The sequence below is a fragment of the Cryptotermes secundus genome, unplaced genomic scaffold (genome assembly GCF_002891405.2).
Source record: "Cryptotermes secundus unplaced genomic scaffold, Csec_1.0 scaffold454, whole genome shotgun sequence".
In the NCBI taxonomy this organism is placed as follows: Eukaryota; Metazoa; Arthropoda; class Insecta; order Blattodea; family Kalotermitidae; genus Cryptotermes; species Cryptotermes secundus.
The window spans coordinates 51,981-78,559 of record NW_019729215.1 but is presented as its reverse complement, the minus strand read 5'-3'; the positions used below and the strand labels follow the sequence as shown (position 1 = coordinate 78,559).

General features: G+C 46.7%; 2 protein-coding genes across 3 annotated transcripts in view; both read right to left on the bottom strand.

Moving 5' to 3' along the window:
- Window positions 1–26,579, bottom strand: part of LOC117282025 — a 69,157-nt gene that overhangs the window by 21,437 nt on the left and 21,141 nt on the right. Inside the window, exons 10-20 of the mRNA XM_033751828.1 lie at window positions 24,039–24,131; window positions 22,661–22,796; window positions 21,079–21,329; window positions 12,157–12,292; window positions 11,707–11,840; window positions 8,702–8,854; window positions 8,503–8,624; window positions 5,964–6,075; window positions 4,980–5,072; window positions 4,375–4,510; window positions 981–1,114 (exon numbers count right to left, since the gene is read on the bottom strand). Coding sequence (XP_033607719.1) covers window positions 981–1,114; window positions 4,375–4,510; window positions 4,980–5,072; window positions 5,964–6,075; window positions 8,503–8,624; window positions 8,702–8,854; window positions 11,707–11,840; window positions 12,157–12,292; window positions 21,079–21,329; window positions 22,661–22,796; window positions 24,039–24,131 — 1,500 coding nt within the window. The remainder of the gene's footprint in view (window positions 1–980; window positions 1,115–4,374; window positions 4,511–4,979; window positions 5,073–5,963; window positions 6,076–8,502; window positions 8,625–8,701; window positions 8,855–11,706; window positions 11,841–12,156; window positions 12,293–21,078; window positions 21,330–22,660; window positions 22,797–24,038; window positions 24,132–26,579) is intronic.
- On the bottom strand, window positions 15,586–26,343 carry LOC111865488 (protein takeout). Of its 2 annotated transcripts, XM_023853575.2 has the most exons (6): window positions 26,214–26,341; window positions 24,039–24,131; window positions 22,661–22,796; window positions 21,079–21,212; window positions 19,246–19,398; window positions 15,586–17,064 (listed from the first exon to the last, which is right to left on the bottom strand). In XM_023853575.2, the coding sequence occupies exons 1-6, from the start codon at window positions 26,278–26,280 to the stop codon at window positions 16,913–16,915; spliced, it is 735 nt and encodes a 244-aa protein (XP_023709343.1). In that variant the 5' UTR covers window positions 26,281–26,341; the 3' UTR covers window positions 15,586–16,912. The 2 variants fall into 2 exon arrangements, with proteins under 2 accessions (XP_023709343.1, XP_023709344.1); XM_023853576.2 differs by lacking the exon at window positions 19,246–19,398 and having other exon boundaries at window positions 26,214–26,343.

Here is a 26,579-nt window from a genome sequence, read left to right as displayed (position 1 = left end):
GACGACTGGCCATGTAGAATGCCTACATGTAAGACTGCAAATATAGATGGCACGTACTGCAAACTGTGATCCCCTCACATCGACAGAGCCCCAACTATCTGATAGTAAGGAAAATCTGTTCTCGGCTTGATATAAAGACTGTCGGTCGTAATGTGACTGACTTGGCATTCTGTTTTCTCCCTGAAGATGGAGGCAGTAAGTTCCCCAAAACGTTGGTAACTACGTACCAGATTTGTCTGTGTCACACTCCAGAACCCAGTAATAAATGATCTCAATTCGTATTTCTCTTATACCTTCTTGTTTCTGGTCCTGCCGCCCAATATACGGCATGGCTTCCTACATCAACGCGTTCCAGTCTCGCTTTCTGACGCCTCTCGACAGCAGTCAGCAAGCGATAGCCCCTCGAGAGTGTGTTCCCATTTCAGGCCGGCCTAGTGCACGGCGTCAGCCGAGCAGCCGAAGTGAAGTTCTGACGTTACGCACTGAAGCTGCAAAAATTTTGAGGGACATGCCCTGTGCCTTCGGGGGTCCCCCGTCGTGTTAACATAAGCTAAAGTTCGGATTGCCAATCTGTGATTTCCCTTTTCGTTTTATACGTAGTTCTGTGAGACCTTGTACATTCTTTGTCTCCCAACAAACACCAACAAATAACTATTTAAGATTTGAGGTTTTCGCGGCGGTGACTATGAAGAAAGCAGTCTTCTGGGATATGGCGCCGTGTAGACATTGTGTTAAAGGACGTTTCAGACGAACATATCGCCTCCATCTTCAGGGTAGAAGAAAAAGGAAAATCCGCGAACAAGGAACCAGCGTGAGCAGGTGCTAACAGACTAATGTCGAGTCTTCTACCCTCAAGATGGAGGCGATACGTTCCTCCGAAACGACGGTTAATCCAATATCTACACGGCGCCACATCCCAGAAGGCTGCTTTCTTCAACAAATAACTAATTTACTTTCTGGCTTATGCAGTGAGTACGTACAGAGCGACGCATTCATGGGCCCGTTGCCATATATGGGAATTCCAATGAGCTTGCCCTTCACTTCGTAGTCACCAGTAAAGTTTAGAACTGGTAGGACGGCTTCGACGGCGATTGATTTCTTGTCGAAATCAAACCTGTGGATAGAGAGCCAAAAGTCAATTCAGGGCGTTTGTCTCCCTTGTACGAGGTGTTCATGTATGTTGTCACGTGATAAAGTGGATTGGTAACTGGATTCATTGCACACTTACCGTTCTCAACCACCAGTAACTACAGAACTATCGCCAATTTACACACCCTACATTTCACTACAGCACGCAATAATTCTTCTTGGTCTATCTAATTATCTTTCCCGCTTGTCGCCCGGTAACGGCTTCCAACACCGTAGCTTCTTCAGCTTTTGTGTTTGCTCTCTTACTTGCCGGCGACCATCTCCCAACTATCTAAACTCTGGACGATCCCTGCTTATAATACCTCTGCACGGACCACACAGAAAATATCACTTGTCGCGTATGTGTCTTTTGTGGCCATCACCTAGCAACGGCTGTTGTATAGCTGCTTATTTTTCGAACGTTTCCTACCAACGGATTTACATGCCACAATATGTATATATTTTGTCACATGATCCGGTTGCTACAAAGGGGTTTGAGTTGGCAGTTGAATTTATTTGCGAATACTGTAGTTCTGTCGTTAATTCACGCGCCCTACAGTTCAACTCCGAGTTGAGCTGCTCCTGGTAGAGTTTCGCAGTACAATTCTGTTTTCGCGGCGGTCCCTTGCTGCATGAATTCCACCATCAGCTCTCCTTTCCTGTCCCAGAAAGCAGCTGCCATCAGCTTTCTAACAGGCAACGTTTGTTTAAACTTTTTCGGCATATTTGATGAATGTACATATCTTAGAAAACATTGGCTATTCAAAGCGTTAAGACTCAGCAGTGGAGGGGCAAATCGCGTATCAGTTTCAAGCACTGTATGCATTACTGTCACGCCTATTAGACTTACTTGAATACCGGCATTCAACAAAATTGCTTCTTTGGAGCCCAACAATTGAGAAGAGAAGAAGACGATGTACTGGCCTCCTCCCCACCCAATACCATCACTTCACCACCACAGATGGCCGATAACGAATCCCAGGACCGGCCCATTTTTTTTGTTACTAGTGGGCTGGGACTAAGTCCCTTGTACTGCGGACACTTCTGGCCTATTGTACCAGCCCCAGATGATAGGTGAGGGTGATTGTGGAGCAGTTGGTGGAATGAAGATTGGCAGAGGAAACCGAAGTACTCGGAGAAAACCTGTCCCAGCGCCACTTTGTCCACCACAAATCCCACTTGACCAGACCCGGGATCGAACCTGGACCGCCGCGATGGCAGCCAGCGACCAACCGCTCGAGCTATGGCGCGGCCTGCTATTGATAAAGCCACAAGTCCTCAGTAAGAGCGCCTATACAGAAAGGCCGATCCCTCCTCAAGTCGAAGAGGATATCCCGTTGCCTAACAGGGATGGGAGGGGGGTCGTAGAAACAGGAAGGAGATCGCATAGGATAACAGGCTTACTTACTTACTCATGGAGCTGAGCCCTTCTGGATCAGCCGCCAATTCTGCCGTTACTCAAGAATTTACCAGCATGTTATGGAACCCGAAGGTTCATTACCGTGTTCACAAGAGCCCTCCACTGGTCCCTATCCTGAGCCAGATCTATCCAATCCATACCATCCTCTCTCTCTAAGATCCATTTTAATATTGTCCACCCACCTACGCCCTGGTCTTCCCTGTGGTATCTTTTCTTCTGGCTTTCCCACCAATATCCTATACGCATTCCTCGTCTCCCCGATTCGTGCTACATGACCTGCCCACCTCATCCTCCTTGACTTTATCATTCTGATTATACTTGGAGAACAGTACAAGTTATGAAGCTCCTCATTATGCAGTTTTCTCCAACCTCCTGTCACTTCATCTCTCTTCGGCCCAAATATTCTCCTCAGCACCCTGTTCTCAAACACCCTCAGTCTATGTTCCTCTCTTAATGCTAGAGACCAAGTTTCACGCCCATACAGAACCACAGGCAAAATTATAGTTTTGTATATTCTAATTTTTATGTTTTTGGACAGCAGACGAGAAGACAAAAGCTTCTGGACTGAATGGTAACAAGCATTATCCGAGTTCAGTCGCCTCTTAATTTCCGCCTGAATCAGGTTTCGATCTGTTACCGTTGTTCCCAAATATCTGAACTGTTCCACATTTTCAAAACATCTGTTTCCTATCTTCATATCATGATTTTACCCTGCATTTTGGTGATGAGACAGTAACATATACTTAGTTTTCTCTGTGTTTACTTCTAGACCAACCTCTTTGCTTGCGTCAATTAAAGTTCGTGTGTTTCTCTTTGTGGTATCTACATTATCACCCAGTTGATTCACATCATCGGCATAGACCAACAGCTGATGTGTCCCTTTTAGTTTCAGTCCCACCTGGTTTCCCTGGACCTTCCTAATGGCATATTCTAAGGCAGAGTTGAAAAGGAGTGGCGATAAAGCATCTCCTTGTTTTAGACCATTCTGGATAGGAAATTTATCAGACAGCTGTTTACCTATACGGACTTTACTATATGTTTCATTTAAACACATTTTAATCCGCCTAACTAGTTTCATGGTTACCCCAAACTCTATGAGAATATTGTACAATACTTCCCTCCTAACCGAACCATAAGGATAGCAGGATAACTGCCTAATTTTGAAAGGTTCGGGGTTGCGTTCCAACAGTCGTTATTAATCTTAAAATATAGAACTGACAGTAAATATGTCACTGTAAAGAAAAGGGTAGAGCCCATTGCAGAAATACAGACGCTGTGCAGTGAACAATCCGGCGTATCATACGCATTTGCATCACTTAGTGCGATTTGTCAACACATTACGGGGCACACGGTAGTGCACTCTGTCGAGGCACCCTGCCACAAGACGGAAATTAGCCGAACCTATTCCCAGTGGGGTCACTGGATTATTTCAATTTATCCAATCCCTCCAGCTGCAGTATGGCCCCGGGGTCGACCCAACCACCAACAGAAATGAGCACCAGGAACCCCCCTTGGGGCTAAAGGGCGGCCGGCGCGCTGAGCCGACAACCTTACCGCCATCTGTGAGCCGTCCGTCCAGAAAATGTGGGAACCTCAACATCTCACAACCCTACGGGCCTCCAGGGCCCGCTACAGGGATAGCTTCAGCTTTTGACCTTCAACCAAAATATATTACCTGGGTTTCCGAGTAAACTTACGTCGGCTCTTCCCGGTGACTGCCAATCAAATCGTCCCGGCTTATGTGCACACGCATGCATCCTGTTGTGTATTAACATTTGCAAACACACAATAATAATAATACAATAATATTGGCGGCCCGTTGTTACCTGACACTCTTCAGGGAGACGATCTTTAATCCCGTCACTGTGGCACGCCTCAGTGACGAATTGATGGTCTTGGCGTCCACACGTAACTCTTCTACGAATAGAGGGTCCAAAACAGGGATCTTATGCTCTGTGTCACCTGAAATTGACAGTAATAGTACGTCGTCAGCAGTGATGAATTATCTTCATATCTGCTTCAAGTTCGAGATGTGCAGAAAGTTTTAAATAGGTTTTAGAAACACGTGTTGCACATAAGACGGTTGTTATCAGTGACTTGAGTAACCTCCGTTATAAGTAGCTAACACTGATACCTAACCCCTGAGGTTCCACATCACTGATTAATAAAGCTCACCATTTTACGCGATTGTGAGCCAGTTACATCCCATGCTCACAACATGTGACTCTCATTAATTTTATTCTCCAATGTAACGCCAAAAATTGGAAACGATATTTCGTCCATGTGACGGAACAGCCCGTCTCAAGAGACTGGATGTGCCAACAGGAGACAAACTGTGTTCAGACATCACAAATTTCACTTCAAAGGGAGGCGTCGGGTGTTTCCGTAACCTGTGCTTGAAACACAGGCATAAGGGCTTAGGATCACTCACCTGTGATTAGATTCGGAAGCGATTCCTTTGCGTTCTTCAGGGCGCATGCGTCGAAGTTGGGGTCCTTGATCGAACATTTCTTTATGTAGTCAGCTGCAACAAACAGACGGTAGTGACACCTGCGAACAGTAAGCACGCAGAGCACGAGTGCTCCTGTGTCACTTGACACTGCCCAGCGAAGTCTGGACTGTCTTTGCTTATTGCTTGAGGAGGTTAGAATACGTCCGGACACCACTGCTTATTGCTATGTAACGTACGCGTGTGTTTTGGATCTGTATCAGTTATAGATAGAAACATTGGCATTAGAACTTGTGGTCTTCAGCGCTAAAGGATCACGCTGTTTCTGTTTGTTCCGAAATGTGACCGTCTGCAGTCTGGTAGACACGCAACGACGTTTCGGAATATCCTAATGCTTCCGTCTTCAGGGCGGAACAGCAAGTCGGTTGGGTAAAAAGTAGTATGACTACAGGGAGACATGCCCGGGATAGTGGCCCCAGGAGTAGAAATCAGGTTTGGAAGAGTTTGCTGAGTGACCTAGCAGGAGGTGTGGGAAACTGAGGGAAACCAGAGTGACGAATCTTGTGCCGTGTGGATGGAGAGAGCGGTTTCCTCCGTGGCGTCACTTCCCAGAAGACTGTAACCCTCAAACTGAACTCTTATCTGGCGTTGCTAGGATACAAGGAAACGAATATTGTTAGGATGGAAAAATCCAGGTAGGAATTCCTTGCTTATTTAATTCCCAGTTACATGAATTGACACACTGCTTTCGATTCTGTATATTTCATATACTTGAAACAGAGCCATTAAATATTTGACTTCTTAATGTTTTGTGACGTTTCGGAGCACTCTAGTTTCTCTGGAATAAAGGCCGTTACCCCGCGCCGCACCTGACGACGCCCTGTCTGCTCGTATCCGAGGATGTGTGCCGTTGCGTGCGGCGGAGGGCGAGCTGAGTGACTGGAACTTACAGAAACAAGAACTTACGTAACTTGAGGGCAGTTGCGCTGAGAAGCAAGCAGCAAGTGACGAGGAGGGCGAGGGTCTTCTCCATTTCGATCTCTCGCTTGTGGCTCTGGGATGTGACTGAGCTTCCCAGTCATCACGGGGCTTTAAGTACGGCTGGCCGGGTCACCTTGATCCTGCAAACCAGCCTGATGGCTGTTCCGCGTTTCACGAACCAGATTCGTGCTTCCATCACGTAAAGTCGCCCCATTATACAGGCGGCCAGCTGCAGGTGTTCAGGAACGGCAGAGAGAGCAACTGACAGCCGTTCCTAGGGTGAGCTGATGTAGCGGTGCGCGTAACACGAGTGCTTTGTCTTTGGGAAGTCTGAGGAGACACGCTAAGGAGCTCGGAGTGTCATTAAATTGTCGATTGTATTCATCTGGCTCAGGATGTGTTGTTGGCACGGTAGCCTACTTGGAGATCCGTAGAAGGCGGGATGTGTCTTGAGCTGCTGACCGACTGATAGCTTCTCAAGAAGGACGCTATTCGGGGGGAGATAGGGCGTAACTTGATTAGACAACTTTCTGTTAGGATCTGACTCACAGCCCTGTGAAGGTAGGGTAAAGTAGGCCGACACTATACCGACTTAGCACCGCTGCGAACACCTCTAATTCGGCATATATTGTTTTTTGCTAGATTAATCATTAATTGGATTTCTTATTCGTGAGTTCTCAAGTGCCACAGGTTGAGAAACACTGCCATGGAAGGTTAAGTGATTGAGCTGTTTCAAGACCCTGTACTGCGCCGAATGCTGAGATGAGACAGGGATGGTGAATTTGAAAGCAGTTTGGAAGAGAGCGGTCTTGGTATTTGCTTGGAGGGACTGAGTAAAATGTGGCGGCCGGGATTGGGAAGGAGCGTGTCTCGAAGGCAGAGCTGCTCCATTACCGCTACGGCATTCCGTTCAGCGTCCGTTTGTCGCAAAGCAAAGCAAAGTCCTAGTACCACTGCAACAAACAGACTTACGTGCGTCCAAGTGTAAAGTTCATAATCTACTACGTTGAACATTCATGAAACCGATGTTTTGCAGAAACATGTGGCCCCCTTCTCTGCTCTCAACCTGCTTTCACACTGATTTCTTGCTCGAATTTTTCTTTGCCCCTGAAGCTGGAGGCTTTCGAAATGTAGGATTAATAAAGGGTTAATAAGATGGGGAAGCGCAATAGATCATTGAAGGTCGCAGTGCAATGTACCGGATTATTATGTGGCACCCCCCCCCCATACATTCATTCATCAAACTGGAAGCTTCGTTTTCTTCCGAAACGTCGGTTGCCTTTCACCAGACTAAAGGTCGTTATATGCAAGAAGACAGAACTTTCAGTTAATAGCTTTGTTTTCAGTGTGCCTGGAATATTCCTAGCGGGAAGGCAATTCCCGCAGTTTTACACAGAACTTCCTACACAACTGGTGACGCCCTGGTTCGTGCAACATATCGACTTCACGTAGCTACCAGCGTTGCGAAACCGTTCCCTAGTAGGTGGTTTTTCCCTGCCAGTCCTCATGCCACCAACTTCTTCATATTCGTTAATTCTTCTAACCAAGGACCCTTTGCAGTCTTGATACAGACAGCGTCCTTAAACAACAAACAAACAGAAGCACTCAAGATGGTTCGCTCGTAGCCCACAGCCCCTGCTCTTCTGCCAAGAAGATGCGAAGCACGTCCCTCCCTAGTGTTTGGAAATGTCTACCAGAAAACACGGAGTCACACCCTAGAAGATATTCGCCTTTATATTCGTGGCGGCCAGAACATAAGGATTTACCCCGAACCCAAATGTATCCTTACTTTTGTTGGGAATGGTTCAGTTTGTGCGTGTCTCGCAAATGAGTGTAGAAGTGGGGTGAGTAACTTTATTGAGTACTTTGCTACATGTGGTATAAATACACATACGTAAGGCCACTCTGAAGCAGCTCAACTGTTCAGTGATACGGATACAAATTGCAGAACAACAGTGGACGAGTGCAAATCGGAAATGAATGTCCTTTGTTGTGCAGAGCGGTCAGACTGAATCCTTTGTATACACACGACTGTATAGGTTGAACACACCAAACTCCTAGAAGCTCCTCATTCCTCGGCACAAAGCTTCGGACTCTCCACGAAATTGCCTCTGTTCCAGAGATAATCGGGAGCCATCTGTAGATAGTTGTTTCATCTAAAGACCAGTATTTCTATTTACTTTCTGATTAATCGGCCGTAAGGAGCAGGAGCCAGGATGCCTGTGGGTCCTTGTTCTCTGCTGTGCTGTGTCCGTTTGCGTTTGAACGCCCCTGCTGTGACTGTAACCCGAACAACATTTAGGAAGTCTGGTGTTGTCTCCAATGAAACACCGCATCTCCAGTTCAGAAATGGAAATACTCGGAGTTTATTCTGCAAGCGAGAGATTACTCGCTAATATAATTTTCAGGAGAATATCGTGTTCTTGAATGTTAAAACATGAGGCACTCATAGTTACCACTGTCATATAGACTGCTAACTTTGACATGTTTATTCTGTGTCATCGAAAAGATCTTTGTAAGGAACCATCCTAGCGGCGTCGCTAAGGATCTTGTGCGCAATGGAGCCGAGAGCGTCGTACGTGGGCTGCCCGAGCTCTTTCTTCAGTGTCCGCCAGTTCTCGTTGATAAACTTGTTCATGGTGTCCCCTGAAACACACAGACATATTATCAGCCTCTGCGGACATCTGCGGTGAGGTCTGGACCTGCGCAAGTTCTCAGCTCACCTAACACTTTGTTGCCGTTGAATAGGTTTCCGAGATGGGCCTTCATATTCTTCGCATCGAATTCCACCTTATATTTCTTTGGTTCGAGGTACACTTGGCCATCGGCGTGTTTGGTCAGGTCGAAAGTCGTCACGTACTTGACGTAAAGATGGTCTAGGAGAAAACAGTTCGCATTAATGAGTACAGAATGAATTTTAAATGCGGCAGTGCTTCAGCCTCAAAACATAAACCAGTTTGGCCCCTGACAATGTTGTTCCCTTGTCCGTATCAGAGTGTACAGTGCTCAGAAGGAATCATGAATATATTCCTGAATCAGTGTTTGCTCATCTCCTTGAAACAAAAGGAAGAGGCGCATTCAGCAGAAGGTCTGCGTATGACATGCCAGCAGCCTTGCTCAAGTGTTTATTGTGAGAAAGCGAGGTGTATAACTGTTTATTCAAATGAACTTAAAAATATTGTGTTATGTATGTCGGTTGCTAAGCAACGACCGCGAAAGAAGGCGTTATACGACATCCAACGTCCATTTGCACTGCAACAATTGGAAAAACAGAGGAACAGTGTTTTCTGTGCGGTCTTTGCCGTGATGTTATAAGGAGGACGGTTGGAGCAGTGAGTTAACCCCGTGTGGAGGCGGGGTCGAATACCTCCGCCATGACCCTGCGAGTCGTAGGAGGCGACGAAAAGGAAAGTCTCAATTCTGAGACAGTAAAATATGGTCGTGAGTCCCAAGGGACTCGGACCCGAGAAAGACTGCGCTGGCAAGGGCCAGCAGCTAATACAAAAGACACCCGTCCTCTCGTCATAGAAGGCGCCCCACAGAAACAAGACCGTAACTGTCAAACGGTAATAATTAATATCTGGTCATGAGCCCCAAATGGGGCTCCAAGACTTACTGACTGACTGACCGTCAGTCGCAATGTGACTTTGACTTTGACAGTGAGTTTGTTGTGGTACAGACGCCATCCGATAAGGGCTTGAGCACGGAAGTAGACGAAGTTGCTGGAATCCTTCACCAGGCAACGACTAGTGAAGCCACAGCAGACTGAGAAGACTTAGTAACTTCTGTAGTGTACTGCAGTGTGTGAATTGCGATAGCGCATCTGTTACTTGTAGTTACGACTTGTAAGTGGTCAATAAATCCAATTACTAATCTGAACCCCGTCTACAGTCATTCAAAAAATCCTAACAGTATTTATAATATTATGTAAAATATATTATGATTTGTATACGTATGGATGTATGAGCTAACGTCGGAGGAAGCTTCACGTAACAGTTCTGGAGAATAAAGCAGACGGGAAACCTTCGCCTGTGTTGGCAAGTGCACAAATGTACGCATAGCGAAATATTGTCACGATTTATGTTTGTGTGACCATAGACGGGGTATGGATTCGTCAATTGATTTATTCAACCTCTTTATTAACCGTCACAGCACAACAAATATCAAGGCCAATGCCCAACCGCGGCTCTGCTACATGTTTCGGCTATCAATAGCCATCATCAGGCAAATACATGTTTAACATATATACACCACTGAACTGCAGTACTGTTAAACATATAAAACACTTGACGTAAAAAATACAATTAATCAGATTATATAAAACAGAAGTTATATTGTAAAACAGGAATACAATTTTGATTGATGTTTTATAACATGGAATCAGTCGTTGGTTTATGTAATTTCGTACGTTCCCATGGACAAATTGGAATATTCTATATTTTTTCTTTTTGTATATAAGATTGTCTAGGAGGCTCGTGATGTAGATGTTAATATTAATTGTTTTGTCGGTGCCTCATCTTACAAGGTATTGTCCGTACTGCAGGGAATGTGAACGACTCGCTGTTTACATTCCCTACAGTAACTGTTATTGTAGAGGCGTGTTTACCGCGCTGTTGCATTGCAACGTCTGTTGTCTCGTTTGTTTCGAGGTCTGTGCCTAGCAACGGGTATATATGCCACAATATATTTTTGTTTAAGCCTATTCAAAAGCGGAACTCTTACAGAAGAACTGCCTTGTGAATCAAATATATTTCATTTTTCTCAACAAATTGTGTTTCGCCCCTGTAAATATTTAGCGAGTTGATCTCTGTTTTCTAGACCGGAACCGCTATTTCCTTGAAATAGCTCCTCAGTTATCCTCACGAGGCTGGGTGGACCCCGTTCCAGACCCACTACTTCTCCAAAACAATTGGTAGCGCCGGGAATCAAACCCGAGACGTCTGGATCTGTAGCCAGGAAATCTGACCACTGGACCATAGAGGCGCATGCTTGAGGGAGGCGTCCCATAGGCGCTCGGCGGGCCTGCCAACATGTCTAGACACACAAACACTTCCGCTTGAACAGCCGGTGCTAAGAGCACAGATTATATTTCATTTTGGGCTTGGGTCGTCTCCTTGTGGTCTGCGGAAGGAAGGAGGAAATTAATTGGAATTTGTCATTAGCCCTTTAAAGCGCAGTGGGTCCCCTGTGTGCCACTGTTGCGTCCAGTTCAGAGCTTTCAGTACGACTGTACTAAACTGGTCTGTATGGACACATCACGCCTCTTATTTGCATATTTTGCAAAGGAGGGGAAGCTTTCAAAAATTCACAAATTCACATAACGTTATGAATACTATTTTTTTTTAATTCACTTACATGGGGTGGAGTCCAACTGGGTCCACTCGGCACGACGGCCACCGATCGGCCTATTGTACCTGCCCCGGGTGATTATGATGATGGAGAGGGGAAACCGAAATACGCGGAGGAAACCCACCCCAGCGCCACTTTGTCCACCACAAATCCCACTTGACCAGACCCAGAAACAAAATCCTGTTATTCCTCTCTCGGCCAACCAAGTGTCTTGTCTTCATGCAACATGTAAATGTTTCAGCATCCCGAAATTCCGTAATTGAGAGGTTTCGTTTCGCCGTTACAAAACTTCTTTCGTATATAAGGAATTGTAATTCTTCCTTCGGAGTAGAAACGTAAGATTGTCCCACAAAGAAGGCAGTGGAGAGGAGTCACTTACAGAACGTGGCGTCCAGAGTTCCCTTCCCCTTTATGGGCAGCGCCCCAAGCTTCCCGCTCACCTCGTACCGGCCGGAGAAGTGTGCTTCTGGAACAACGACCTCCATGACGACCTTCTTTTGGTCGAAATCAAAACTGTGGACAAACAGAGTGTTAGAGCGGTTTGTGTGACGATGCCAGCCAGCCTCACAGAACTCGCGGGCTGGGTGCGACCTAGGTCAGCAAATATGACGCCGTGTAGTCCTATAAAACTTTACCGACATTTCGGACGAACATATTGCCTTCATCGTCAGGGACGAATTTATGAAAAGGAGGCAGGAAGTTGAACTCAGTATGGATCTAATTCCGGCCAGTTTCTACCAGACTACACGGTGTCATACTCCGGAGAACTCTAGTCCAGTAGGAGATGACCGAGTATGAGCTGCACGCGGCCAGAACAACATAAAGTTACCTGATGCTCTCCAGAATGGCTTTCCGCATCCCTTCCGCTTTGATGTCCAGTCCCGTCATGTTCAGTTGTCCTTCTACTGCTCTTATCTCCTTCACGATCAGTGGATCGAGGACGGGGATGTGGAATTTCTTTAATCCTGTAACGTACATGAAACAATTTCTCAAATGTGCAGCAAGGAATAGTTTCATTTTCGAAACTGACGATTGCTCATCTAATCAAACTTCAAAGAACCTATGTTACCAGCCACTGGTCTCCATCCTAAGCCAAATTAATCCAATCTGCACGCTTTCATCTTCTTATAGCCCTTTTTAATATTATTGTTACATTTACGCCTATGTCTTTCAAATGATCTCTTTCCTTCAGGTTAGCGTTTTAAAACTTTTTGCGGGTTCATATTCTCTCCCACGCGTGCCACATGCTGTTCTCATTCTAATAAAATTTGGCAAGTCAGCAAGTTTTCCCGAAATGCCGATTGCTGACAACTTTTTCGCGAATGAAATTTCGAATAAAAAATTACTGTAATCCGATATGGAACACCGTGTACTCGTGTAGAGGTTCAGTGACGTTTCGGAGGATTCTGCTGCTTTAGTGGCAGGTAAGACTTATGGAGCAAACCTGCAGTGAAGTAAAGGCAGCGAGTGTGCTTGCTATTTCCTTCTGGCTGGTTGCTCATTTGTCTTGCTGTGAAGATGGAAACAATATATTCCTCCGAAATCTCACTCACTAGAGACATCGAGTCCCGGTTATGCAACCCTCGGCACGAGTCGCTCTTCTCTTATGTTTTTATGTTTCCGTAGAAGCCACGAATGTCAGTTTGGGCACGTACCGACGCCTCAGCCCGGCAGGACTATAAATACGACGAAGGACATCACATATCCTTGTGTGTGAACACGCGCCGAGTGGCTGCCGTTTGTGCGCAGTTGCAGGGCTGGGAACAGTCGGATGCTTACCGTTCACGATATGAGGAAGTGCTTCCCTTGCGTTCTTCAAGGCACAGGCGTTGAATTCCGGGTCCTTCAAGGAGCATTTCTTCACGAAGTCAGCTGAAACGAATCAGTGACGGCACGTGAGAAACAGAGCTGACGTGTGCGGAAACTGAGCGTCGGTGTAGGGCTCAAGATAATTTCGGGGTGTCATGGAACCTCCAATTTATTACCGCCCTTAATACAGCCCGCAATTTTTCCTAGGTTCTCAGCCAGATGAATCCACTCCATACACTGTGACATATTTTTCTTAAGTACTTTTTGTTATCCCGTCCTCTTTCTCTTTCTCTAGATCTACCAAATGTTCCCTTTCTTTAAGATTTTCAGTATGTAAGTATTTCATATGTCACGCAAGTGTGATGTGCCACTTTTACTTGATTTAATCATAATACCAACTTCAGGCAAATAGCCCTAATTGTGCAGTTTACATGAGCATTCTGCTGCTTTCCTCTCAGATCTGAATATTGCACTCAACACCCCGTTTCCAGATATCCCAATGTGTGTTTTTCCCTAAATTTGGAAGAAAATTTTGAGGTGTACCACTTTTTCAGAGAATCGTTTAGCAGTTTTTGTTTAATGGTTTAGTGTGCATTCTCATGACGAGACATCAACATGCCTGGGATACAGGAGAATTCCAAAGCATAGATATCTCGTTGGTTGTAGCAGCATACAGCCAAGCGCGAGATTTCAGTCGTTTCTGAAGCCTCGATATTTGGGTTTCATTGTCTGTTCTAACATAATTTTAATAGCTTTATCTAATGAATGTGACTTCAGTTTATCAGAATTCTAACCCGCTGGACGTGACTAATGTAGCCTAATAGAGATCTGTTACTCTTTCGCAGGAACGTTTTGCTGTCATCATCAAGATCTAAGAGTATTCAGAGAAGGCTTGCAGCTTGCAGAGCTGCTCTGTCTGTTTTCTTGCCAGCAGGTTAGTCAGAAACGTCGGCATGATTTGACTTACGTAGTTTGAGGGCCGCAGCGCTGGACGCGAGGAGGAAGAAGACGAGGACCCTGGCGCAAGGCTTCATGGTGTTGCGTCGAACTGTCCCAGCCAACAAGTGCATCTTCAGAGGCGTGGGCCCCTTAAATATAGAGGATGGGAGTGGGGTGGAAGCGTCGAGCGATCGGTTTATGGCATTTCGTAAGTAAGCCCGAAACAGGAATGTTGCGTCCTCAAGCGGATGCATGATTTGTCCTCTCAAGGTTCTTGTTGCGATTTTGGTGCTTTTTATAACGCGACATCAAGCCGCGCTTATTTTCCGATTCGTGTTGGAATCGTGTTTAACGACGACATAAACGTCACGATCCTTTCGCGTTATGGGCTGCACGTAGTTTATAGCGGATGTTGAATACTCGTGTTTCGTAATGGACAGAGTCCGTTGTTTTATATGAATCTGCAAGGATGAAGATTACTCTCTTCAGGGATGTGATGCCATGTAGTCTGGTAGTTCATTATTAACATTTCGGAGCAACTTGCTGCCTCCATGTTGAGGGTAGATTATCTTCTGTCTTGAAGCTGTAGGCGACATGGCGTCACATTCAAGACGGCAGTAATTCTCGTGGATGTGGCGGTGAGAATCTGAAACCTCAGGATGGTTGAGGCACTTCTAGAACAGGTTGCTAAGAAGATTGGCCGGATCTAAGAGGTAGAAGGGGCAGCGGAAACTGGAATCTCACAGTGAGTAGCCCATCGCTAGATGTTACTGTGATGGACGGGTATGTAGCGCCCATGCGAGGCGAGAGACATTGAGGCCAGCTGGTGTTGTGAACATGGCGATAAAGTATCGTGTCCTATAAACGGCTGCTGCCGTGCCTCCGGGGTTCCCGCAGTCGGTAGTAACACGAGATACGGGTCGCGCTAGGTACCGGGATGGGCTCGTACTTTGGGAGTTGTAAATTACACGACCACCGTTACACTACGAACAGAATGTATTTCAGTTTTCCAATGCAATTATCTGGGAAGTTATACTGATCCCCCATTAGGCCTCCACTTCGTTCTGTCACTCTCCTGTCGGCCGCTAATTTCTTAATCAGTTCCGCAACTCCTCCACGTAATGTCTTACGCCGTAAGCAACTTTTGTATCGCTTGTCTTTGCTATCATAGTGTCTGTGTAACCGTCGTCACCTCACCAGTGCGCCTCTCCTAACTATGTTCAAATCTCCCGTATCCCCTTGTGTTCAACTACACAAGGAACAAAAACAAACTCCGTGGCCTCTAGTCCGCAAGCGAACTATACCGACCGAGCGACCGCCGCTTATCGGCGAAGTTAGTGCCAACTTTTGCGGATAGAGGGTGCCGCGTGGTCAGCGCAACGAATCCCCACGGCCGTTAATTTCGGTTTTCTAGACCGGAGCCGCTGTTTCCTTGAAATAGCTCCTCAGTTATCCTCACGAGGCTGAGTGGACCCCGTTCCAGACCCACTACTTCTCCGAAAGAATCTGGTAGCGCCGGGAATGGAACCCGTATCTCTGGATCCGTAGCCAGGAACTCTGACCACTGGACCACAGAGGCGGTTGTGTTCAGCTGTAACCGCAACTCACTTCTCTCCATCGAGTCTCCTTTCGTTGCATCCAGGCAGCTCGAGGTCATAGACCCCAAGCCTCCAATATTGGAAAAGGTTCACGGCCGCGCCCAATACTGGTAGCCTGTCCGGCATTATGTTTGGCGGGCAGAAGTTTATCGACAAAGCTTCTTTCAATGCCTCAATTAAGGGACAAGTGGAATTGGGTAGGGTTATCTCCACGTCTAGCTACTAAGCGCCCATTCTTGCACGTGTGATCCTCTCCGTGGAAACCATTATCGCTGAGAGCCTAACTAGCGTCTCTGTGCGTCGCGACGCGGCAACCGTCGTCTCTCACCTGCATAGTGGGGACCTTAGAACACAATTCTGGAACTCACTTACAGGCAGACATTCGGAATGCTCGGAAAATGTTATACACTTATACATCAGACCCTTGGACACTGTGACACTTAACAACACGGAGCCGTAGCACTGCAACTTTGAAACTCTTCATACACATTTTTAATAATTTTAATATATTTTTCAGTACCTTCTATACCTATAATACAAAGTCAGCATACTTGTGTAATATATCTTTAATATATCCTTGATATTTTTATAATTTAATTTCAATACTTATATTTAATTTGAGGCAACAATTCTGTACCATACTTTGCACCAATATGGATTCATATTAGCAATTCAATGACCCTAGATGTATCCTTGTGTCACTGCCCGATGATGGTTCTGTGAAACCGAAACATGTAGCAGGAAATAAATATTCAGTTGCAAAATGCTGACTGATTATAGTCACTTTATTGTGACGACGGCTAACCTAGCGATATGCAAATGTTATGTAAGCAGGTGTACCAACACGGGTACATGGTGAGGAATGTCTTACGCGCAGGGAAATGAATCTGGTGTAAACATTGGAATAAATTATATTTTAAGAAATCGGAAAGCAAATTCCAGCCGGATCCACGAACTGTAAGCGAATAAGATTGTTACTCCGTGTAGTCTGGTACCTCCGTTTCAGAGGTCTGAAGTGTAAGCCAGAGAAGCATCAGCAAGGTCTACCAGACCACACGGCGGAAGGTAACACTGTTCATAGTCACCGGCAGCGGAGCATCAGGCCTCGCATAGAAACAAATGCTTGTTTGTTCACTATTTGACCCTCTGCAGAACACTGAAGGGAAAGTGTGGATATTGTCGGATTCCGTAACAACATTGTAGTCTCAGCCTTAGGGTTGCGCATGCGTAGCGCACGTGTCACGCAGCAAACAGTTCATCGTAAGGTATTTTCTCGGCCAGGTTCAGAAGGACCTCGTGTACAATACTCCCCAAGGATGTGAGCACAGGTTTGCCAAGTTCCTCCACGACCAGGCGCCAGTTTTCGTTTATGAAGTCATTGATGCTATTGCCTGTAAAAGACAAAATTGTCAGTTGTGCTTTGCTTTTGAAACGTACCAGTCACCATATTCACTGGGACAGACTCATCCTCTAACGGAAATGGGTACCAGGAGTCTTCCTGGGGGTAAAGGGCGGCTGGTGCATAAGGCTGACAACTTGACTGCCATCTGTGTGCCGATTGTCTAGAAAACGTGGGAGCCTCGACGTCTCGCAGCTCTATGGGCCTCCACGGCCTGTTACAGGGTTAGCTTCACCTTAACCGTACCACCTCCGCCATTACTGCACGTGTTAGGCCTCTTGAGACATGGTAAGGATAACAGAAGAGAAAGTACCTCCACAATTAGAAGGCGTTCACAGACGCTGCTACGTGTTTAGCTCGTAGTTTTACCAATGAAGTTACATCCTCATGGTAGGCCCAACTCCATGGAGCACAGCCCCTTTTGAGAAACTGATAGTCTCCCAGGTGGTCAATAAACTCGTTGCCTTTTATGGGAGCCGAAAGTTCATTACCGCATTCACAAGAGCCCATCCCGCACTGGTCTCTATTCTGAGCCAGACAGTCTATTCTACACTCTAATAGCCCGCCTATTTAAGATACTTTTAATATTGTCTCTTTTCTTTTTGGTAATTGTTATTAGAAATGTCGTGCTAGTTTCAAATGTGATAAATGTGGCCGGTATGCTTCCTCTTCGGGAGAAGCAGCGTGTTTCCTGTGAGGTAGGAACTGAAACATTAATTGGAAGGTACTCAAGTTGTGAAAGTTTACTTGGCGTTTCTCGCGCTATCCACCACAATTAGCACGTTGTAAGGACCATTTTGTGCCCTAGGCTAGCCACTTCTCGAAACAAACAGATCACGCAAGTGAATAGGGTTGGGAATGAATGCAAGTTTGTGCGCCCTTTGCACGGCGTACATCAGGACACCGGCTTGGAAAGTGATAGGGAATAGCCTGCTTAAACCATGCTACCAGAGTAGTTGGAAAATTAGGAGTAGGAAAGAAATAACCAATGTTGGCAAATATTCCTTTGTAAATAGGACCATAAAGGATTGGAACAGCTTACCTGCAGGCAGAAGTAGGGTAAGGGAAGCAGTTACAAGTAAAAAGCTTCAAGTGGGAATGAGTGAAGTGAATTGAATTATAGTGAAGTTTGAGAACGTGGTCTTGTGTGACTATATAAACACTGAGGATACTCAAATGCATTGGGATTATGTGTCCTTGTAACGTGTGTACTCCTAGTCACTGGTTGGATTTGCATTGTGTGTACTTTGTTTTGTACTGTACAGCGGGGCTGCAGCTGGTGTTGAGGTCAAGAAAATGTGGATCTAGTGCTTAATTAATTAAGCACAGGGACACCTTTACCTTTTTTACCCTTTGTGTACAGTGTAGTTGCCTTGTCTGTGTCAGTGTAAGATCTGCTGCCACCGGGTGAACACACATTGCAGTAAGATAATAATAATAATAAAAGTAAAGTAAGTAAAGCCATCCCTGTAACAGGCCGTGGAGACACATAGGCTTGTGGGACGTTGAGGCTCCCACATTAGACAGTCGGCTCACAGATGGCGGTGAGGGCCGCCCATTACTCCCCAAGAAGACTCCAGGGCCTTACGCGCCGGTCGCCCTTTACCCCCAGGAAGATTCCTGGTACTCATTTCTGTTAGAGGCTGAGTCGACGCCAGGGCCATAGTGCGGCTGGAAGGATTAGGCCAATTGAAAAAATCCACATCATCGGGATTCGATCCCGCCACATTCCGGCTTTTGGCATAGTGCCTGAACCAACTACTCTGCCGCGCGCCCAAAAATAATAATAATAATATTGTATTTTAAGAAATGCATTCCCAGGTTCGCGTCCGCTCTCACCATGGGCAGAAAGAAAATGGGGGGGGGGACCGTGACAGACATTCTGATGTTCGATGTACTTACCTGAACTTATTTGTGTTCGAGATTGAATTAAGGTGGTTTCTAGGTCCTGATGCTGCCAGCGCCATTTGCGCCGTGAACCTGCCGAGCACATCGCGAGGTTGTGTGCTCCACATTTACGTGTAACAGTTCTCCACAGATGAACCAATAATGAAACCTTCTATGGAGACCCGTTTATAAATGCTGTTTTACCCGTTCGAAACCCTTAACGCAATGTCGTGTTGAGTGAAACAGTTACGAAGGGGAATATGACGGTGGTGCTGTCATGGCTCACCTAGCAACCTGTTGCCCTTGAACAGGTTTCCGAAATGGACCTTCAATCCGCGTATGTCGAAGTCGACGGCGTAACTTTGCGGCATGGCGTGGAGCTGGCCGTCCCGCAGCCGGGCCAGTGTGTAGTTAGTGGAGTAGTTACCGCTGAGGCCACCTGCAACTCGCCCGGTCTTAGCATGGACTACACGAACAGAGAGGTACGGGTGGAAGAGAGAGCAGGAGATGAGTAGAAGTGGGAAGTTGTTATGAATTCTGCACGCTCAGCTCATAGAACTGTCAGACGGCAAACATCGCGTCCATTATCTGAAAAGGTTAGCTTGACGAAGGGTTTATGGTAAAGATTAATGTCAGCTTGGATGTGACGCCGTACAGTCTGGTACAGAGATACCTCCGAAACGTCGGTATATATACATCGAACTACACGGCGTCACATCACAGAACATGACAAGATGCAATTACCCCGTTCTGTGGAATATTTTTTCAGTTACTCAAGATTTTGATAAATTCTTGACTTGTTTAATGACAGTATTTCAGGTGCAGAGGTTTTACATGGGTCTTACTTGCTTACTTACTTATGGAGCTCAGCCCTTCTTGAGGAGCCGCCAATTCTGCAGCTACTCAAGAATTTCCCAGCATTTTATGGAACCCGAAGGTTCATCACCGTGTTCACAAGAGCCCTCCACTGGTCCCTATCCTGAGCCAGATTTATCCAATCCATACCATCCCATCCTATCTCTCTAAGACCAATTCTAATATTGTCCACCCACCTACGCCTTGGTCTTCCCTGTGGTCTCTTTCCTTCTGGCTTTCCCACCAATATCCTATACGCATTCCTCGTCTCCCCCATTCGTGCTACATTTACATGGGTCTATACACGAATGGCATGTGAAGAGGTTCATGAATTGTGTCTGCGAGGGGCGTCTCTCTCTCTCTCTGGCCTGACTGAGTACAACGATGCAGGTTACTGTTGGTACTTCCGACGCTCTCATTGGCGCAGACTCCGCAGAATTGTGTGATCAAATGTTTTTAGAGATTAATGAATTGGAAATGATGCCTGAGAAAGCGGTCGTGAGCTCATCAGGCGTACGGTAGCGGCAATCACTTGCAGGGTCGGTTGAAAGCCCGGAAGTCCTCAGTCAGGATGGCCGGTCTCTGGTACGATATTCGTACCTGGGACCTCCCGAATAGGATGAAGTGCTGTCCGTTCGACTGAGACGCTTACTGTTGTTGAGGGACCTGCACGGGCGGCTGTGATAAGAAGACCTGAGCGCCACTCTTAGAAGCCGCTACCAGGAAACGTCTAGTGAAGACTAAAAAAAGGCTTCACGGGTGCTGTAGTAATTTGTAAAGTGTGGAGATTAACGATAGCGCTGTAATTAATTGTAGTTTCGAGCTGTGTTTATAACTGGTCAATAAATCCAATTCTCAAATCCAAACTCCTAAATAAGCGACAGATTATTTCTGATGGTCTGCGTCACTAGCTAACGATGGAGCACCCTCGTTACAACAGCAAATGGGGTTTATCCTGCCATCAGTTCTGCAGCACCTCTTCAGCAAGGCATGTGGGACAGAGGAGGTACAGCTCCATATATCTTTAACCTCGGCAGTCTGTCGAATTGGACGCTTAGTCTCAGATTTCGGCCCCTTTACCCCTGGGATAGACCCCTTGAACCAGTTGGATTGGAGGCTAGGTGGGCTCCAGAGCCTGTATGGATCTTGTGGAGTAACCTCTGCACCTGCCGAGACTCGAACCAAGATCCCCGAGCCCGTATTCCAGTTACTATACTGTCTGAGCTCTCCAAACTCTGATCGTGTTAGAGTAGTTAACACTTACTCAAGAAGAGATCATAATCGCCTTTCCCACTTATGGGCAGACCCGCCAGTTTGCCGGACATTTCGTACAGCCCGTTGAATTGGAGAGTTGGGAACATAAAGGCCACCCTGACGAGCTGCTTGTCGAAGTCAAAGCTGTGGACGAGAAAGCGAAAGGTTCCGAAGGATTGCTTGCTGATATGAAGATTCAAATTGACGCGTCCATATGCGTTCGTGTACTTGTGGAGCACCCCCATGGGACAAGTCTGCGGCCTGGACACAGAAGAGCGACAGATGAAGACCATGGGCAACTGATGTTCCAACTTTCGAGCGATGGTCTCCCTGTCCACGGTCCGTATGGGCCTGGACCACACGTCAGCCCACTATCCTACCCCACCCCTGGGCCCACTGGGCCAAAACCTATGCTCGTAACTCCATGGAGCTGATCTCTTCTTGAGAAGCCGACAGTTGTGCAGCTACTCAAGAACTTCCCAGCATTTTATGGAACCCTAAGGTTCGTTACCGTGTTTACAGGAGCCCGCCACTGGTCCCTATCCTGAGCCAGGTCAATCCAGTCCATATCACCCCATCCTATCTCTGTAACATCCATTTTAATATTATCCTGTCCCCTACATCTTGGTATTTATAGTAGCCTCTTTCCTTCTGGCGTTCCCACTAATATCATACATGGCCGCGCCATAGCTCAAGCCGTTAGTCCCTGGCTTCCCACCGCAGCGGCCCGGGTTCAAACCCGGGTCTGGTCAAGTGGGATTTGTGATGGACAAGGTGGCGCTGGGGTAGGTTTTCTCCGAGTACTTCGGTTTCCCCTGCCAATCTTCATTCCAGAAACATATACTTAGTTTTCTCTGTGTTTACTTCCACATCAAACCCTTTTTTTTTTCCCCTGTGGCGCTACAGCCCCAATTTGGGCCTAGGCCTACCTCCATGAAACTCTCCGTTTCACTTCGGTTTACTAGATCTTACACATACGGTAGGAATCCTTGGGCGAGTGATCAGCTCGTCGCAAGGCCTCTACCTGTAGACAAGCACAGAAAAACGCACACAAACATCCATGCCCTGAGTGGGATTCGAACCCACGATCTCGGTTTTCGAGCGAGCGAAGACAGTGCATGCCGTAGACCGCTCGACTACCGTGACCGGCACATCAACCTCCTTACTTGCGTCAATTAAAGTTTGTATGTTTCTCTTTATGGTATCTACATTATCACCCAGTAGATTCACGTCATCAGCATAAACCAGCAGCTGATATGTCCCATTTAATTTCAGTCCCACCTGGCTTTCCTGATCCCTCCTAATGGTATATTCTAAGGCAAAGTTGAAAAGCAGTGCCGATAAAGCACCTCCTTGTTTTACACCATTCTGGATAGGAAATTTATCAGAAAAATGTTTACCAATACGGACTTTACTGTATGTTTTGTTTAAACAATAATAATAATACTGAACTCTCCTTCTGTGTGTGCGTGTGAATCTGAGGGTAGGCAACCTGAAGTCCCGCGCGTATTCAGAAAGAGCATATGGTGACGCGGCGACCTGAGCCTCTATCCCATGCTGAAGCAAGCTTACAGATACGTCAGACGCAATACCTGATGTCTTCTATCACGACGCCCTTCACCCCGACAACGGTGGAGTTCCTGGTGGTCGCTGTGAATCCGTTGTAGGTCGTGGTTAACTTCCGGATCAGCAACGGGTCCAGCACAGGCACGCCGTACTTGTCGTCTCCTGAAACGGGCAACCGGCTTGACGTGAGCTCTTACTCTGTTCCAGCGTCAACATTTCTATTACGTATTTGTTTCTTTATTCCGAATTTTGGAACCACTTATTGAAGGTCTTTCGGAGAAACCGTCTATTTCTATGGCTGAGAAGTCCAGCCATAGAACTACTTGCTGCTACGAATGTCAAAGCTGCTCGGTTTGAATGAACTTCCTCAGATGCTCCCTCACATCAAGTTCAAATAACCACAATTATATGCAGCCTGAGAGCGTACATATCTGAAAGTCACGCTTAGCGCCATCTATAGTCAGATCTGCAGAACTAAGTAATGAAGGCCCGTCCGATCTCGTCTACTTAGGCGGTTTCAATACAATACGCCGAATCCATTTAAGTGGCCTCTAGCATGTTGGCGGCTGGGGACGTACTGGGTTAGAAGGGGGGACATGTGGGCGGGTAACAGGAGTGCTGACTGGCCAATGTACACTGAGGCGGTGCCTCTCAGAAGCTCCCCGTGCAGGGAATTTGTAGACACACATCGGAACTTGGGACCCCCCAGAGTGAGAGCCGGCAGATACGCCTGAGAAGGCCTAATTCTCGAGGGTTCTGGCCCTAGCATTAGAGTTCAGGCTCTTTTAAGGGTTCTAACAAGATGGGGGGGCGTGCGGTGGGCCCATCACTGACGAGGCGAATAAGTTAATGTGCATTTCAGAAGGCTATCGTGAAGATGGAGGCAGCAGGCTCCTCGAAGGTAGTAAATATCTACAAAACTTCACGGCGTCACTTCCCAAACACGAATATTCCGTCGCATGGCATTCAGCGGAGCTGTGCACTGCAGTGCAGCAACAGCTGACAGGTGTGACGCACGTATTCTGGGGCAGATTCAGAATGTGGGCCCTCGGCTTGCGACGCCGTGTAGTTTTGTAGGCTCCTTCACTGGTGCAGATGACTCGGCACAGTCGTAACGCTCCTGACTCCTATTCTGCAGGCACTCGCTCTTAATCCCGACCGGGACACACAATATTCTGAAATTGGTTTTCTTCAGTACTCCCATACAAGTACTGGGAAAGCCCGTCAGATTCCTTGCGAGTCACACAGAGTCGGCAGGGAGAGAGGGTGTAAGGATCGGAGCTGCAGCCGGGCCAATGGGAAAGGTGGACAGAAAAGTGGCCCCTTCCGCGCTGACTGTTCTCTGTCGCTTGCCGACAGTGGAGTCTCGCTCCCTCTGTTACCCGAACTGAGATGATGAGTTACCTTGGACCATGCGTGACATCGCCTCCCGGCCTTGCTGAAGGGCGCATGCGTTGAAGTTCGGATCGCTTCTGGAGCATGGCTTCATGTAGTCCGCTGAAACACATGGAGTGACAGGCTAGACATGTTGCTTCATGTTTCTGCTCCCTTCTCCAGTCGTGCTACATGCGTCAAAACCTTGCACGACAGCAAATTAAGACGGCAAGATTGCAAAACAACTTATGGGTCAGAACTGTGGCATGTGTACGAAGTTGTCAGGGTCTGTCGAGTGGCCAAGGCGACAAGATGGCCCATTTCGGGAGACCGAAGCGCCCTGTGGCATGTGTACCAAGTTGTCAGCGTCTGTCGAGGGGCCAAGGCGACAAGGTGGCCCATTTCGGGAGACCGAAGCGCCCTGTGGCATGTGTCCCAAGTTTCGAACACTGCAAGTTTGTTCTGTACACATCGTCATGAAACGAAACGTACAAACAAAAGGTAATACTATCCTTGTAACAGGCCGCGGAGGCTCATAGGGTTGTGAGACGTCGGGACTGCCACAATTTCTAGACGGTCGGTTCAGATGGCGCAAGGTTGTCAGCCTTACGCGTCGTCTGGCCTTTAGCCCCTTGTAGATTCCTGGTACTCATTTCTTTTGGAGGCTGAGTGGATCTGATAATATGCACACTGCAGTGAAACGTGTGGTTGCTTGCTGTACCGGTACCGTGAAGTGAGACGAGCGGGGTCTGCTTTCTGCTTACTTCATGTTTCTTTATCTCACTCTTCGGCACTGAAAATGGAAGCAGTATTTCTGCGAAACATCGGTAAATTTGGACCAGACTTCACGCCTACGTCTCGAAAGGTATTACTCTTCAGCCCAAAGGATATTAGTCAAAGTCAGGCGTTTTAGTAAAGTGATCCTTGGAAATAAGCAGGCCTCGGGGCGCTCAATATTGTCGCGTGATGCAGTCAAGAAATCGGGCAAGCATTTGGGACGCTGTTACGTGTGGCACGGGTTTCGATTATAATAAGGTGCTGAAGGTTTCTAAATCGCGTTTGAAGTATTTTTCGAATTTGCTAGCTAGCAGTTAACAGCGATATACTTATTAGAGTGAAAACTGCATAATGAGGAGCTTCAAAACTTGTACTCTTCTCCAAGTATAATTACAATGATCAAGTCAAGGAACATGAGTTTGGCAAGACATGTAGCACGAATGTGGAGAAGAGGAATGCATGTAAGATATTGGTGGAAAAGCCAGAAGGAACGAGACCACTGGGAAGACCATGGCGTAGGTGTGTGGACAATATTAAAATGGATCTTAGAGAGATAGGATTGGATTGGTCTGGCTCAGAATTGGGACCAGTTAAGGGTTCTTGTGAAGACAGTAATGAACCTTCGGGTTCCATAAAATCTGCAGAGTAGGCTTCTCCTCAAGAAGGGCTCAGCTCCATAAGTAACTAAGTGCTTATTAGAGTACCCTGTAGCATACACTGTTAGTTAGTAGACATTCGGTTCTTTGGAGAGTTGTAGTGTGATCCCTGAACTGTACAGATGGTGCACGGTTCCCGCGGAACGTTGTTGACAAATCGTCCCATGAGAACTGTAGTGCCCCTGTTGCCAGTTCTATGGCAAAAATGAGATAATCCACTTTTCTAATTTTATTTTGTGTTCTGCAGTGTCTGCACTCACTTCCATGGGTTTACCTTGGTTATAGGTGTTAGATTTCAGAATATGTTTTCCTCGGGGTCACATTTAAATTGCAATTCTTTCCCCCAACTTCAAAACCAGTTTCCTGAAGTATTTTCCTGATGGACACACTATACCACAGTGCTCAGGTGACGAAATTAACACGAACCACAGTTTCAGTAACAAATTTCGTGACATTTCTTCAGTTTTAGAAGCATTTCGCAACGAAAATTTGCAAAACAAGAATACGCAGATTAGCCTCCACATGTTCGCGCCTCTCGTTCCGCGAGGAACAGCTCCATAGCCGACGAAACGTTTCACGAAATTTGACACTGTGGAGTTTTATTTATCGGAACGAAAAATATTTCATACAAAATTTTCAGGAAAGAATTGCTTTTTTTTTTTTTTTGCGAGTCCTAACGATTTTCGACGTAATCAAACACCGGCGACGGAAAGCGCTAGAACTGTTCCGCGTTGGTAGCTTGGCTCTTGCTCAACGTGTGAAGGCAACTTACGCAGTTGGAGAGCTGCACACCCGAAGACCACAAGACACAGCACGAAGATTCTGTGAGTCCTTTCCATTCTGACTTCTCTTGGTCTGTCTAAAGCGGGGACCGCTTCGCGCCCGGACTATATAGCGATGGCTTCCCCTTCGTGCGTTCCGTTCCACCGTTTCCACGAATGTCCTTTTTATCAATTTCAATGCTATCGTGGCCTTCGGTGAGACATTAGCACACGTAATGAGGACATTTCTTGTGGTTGGTTGAGAGCACTTCCTCTCTCCACCACCCTGCACCAGGCCCCCAGGTGGAGAGCAGAAGCTGTCACCTTGACTCACCACGGTAAATGCGACTAGCTATAAGAGCAGTCCCCGGTGAGCA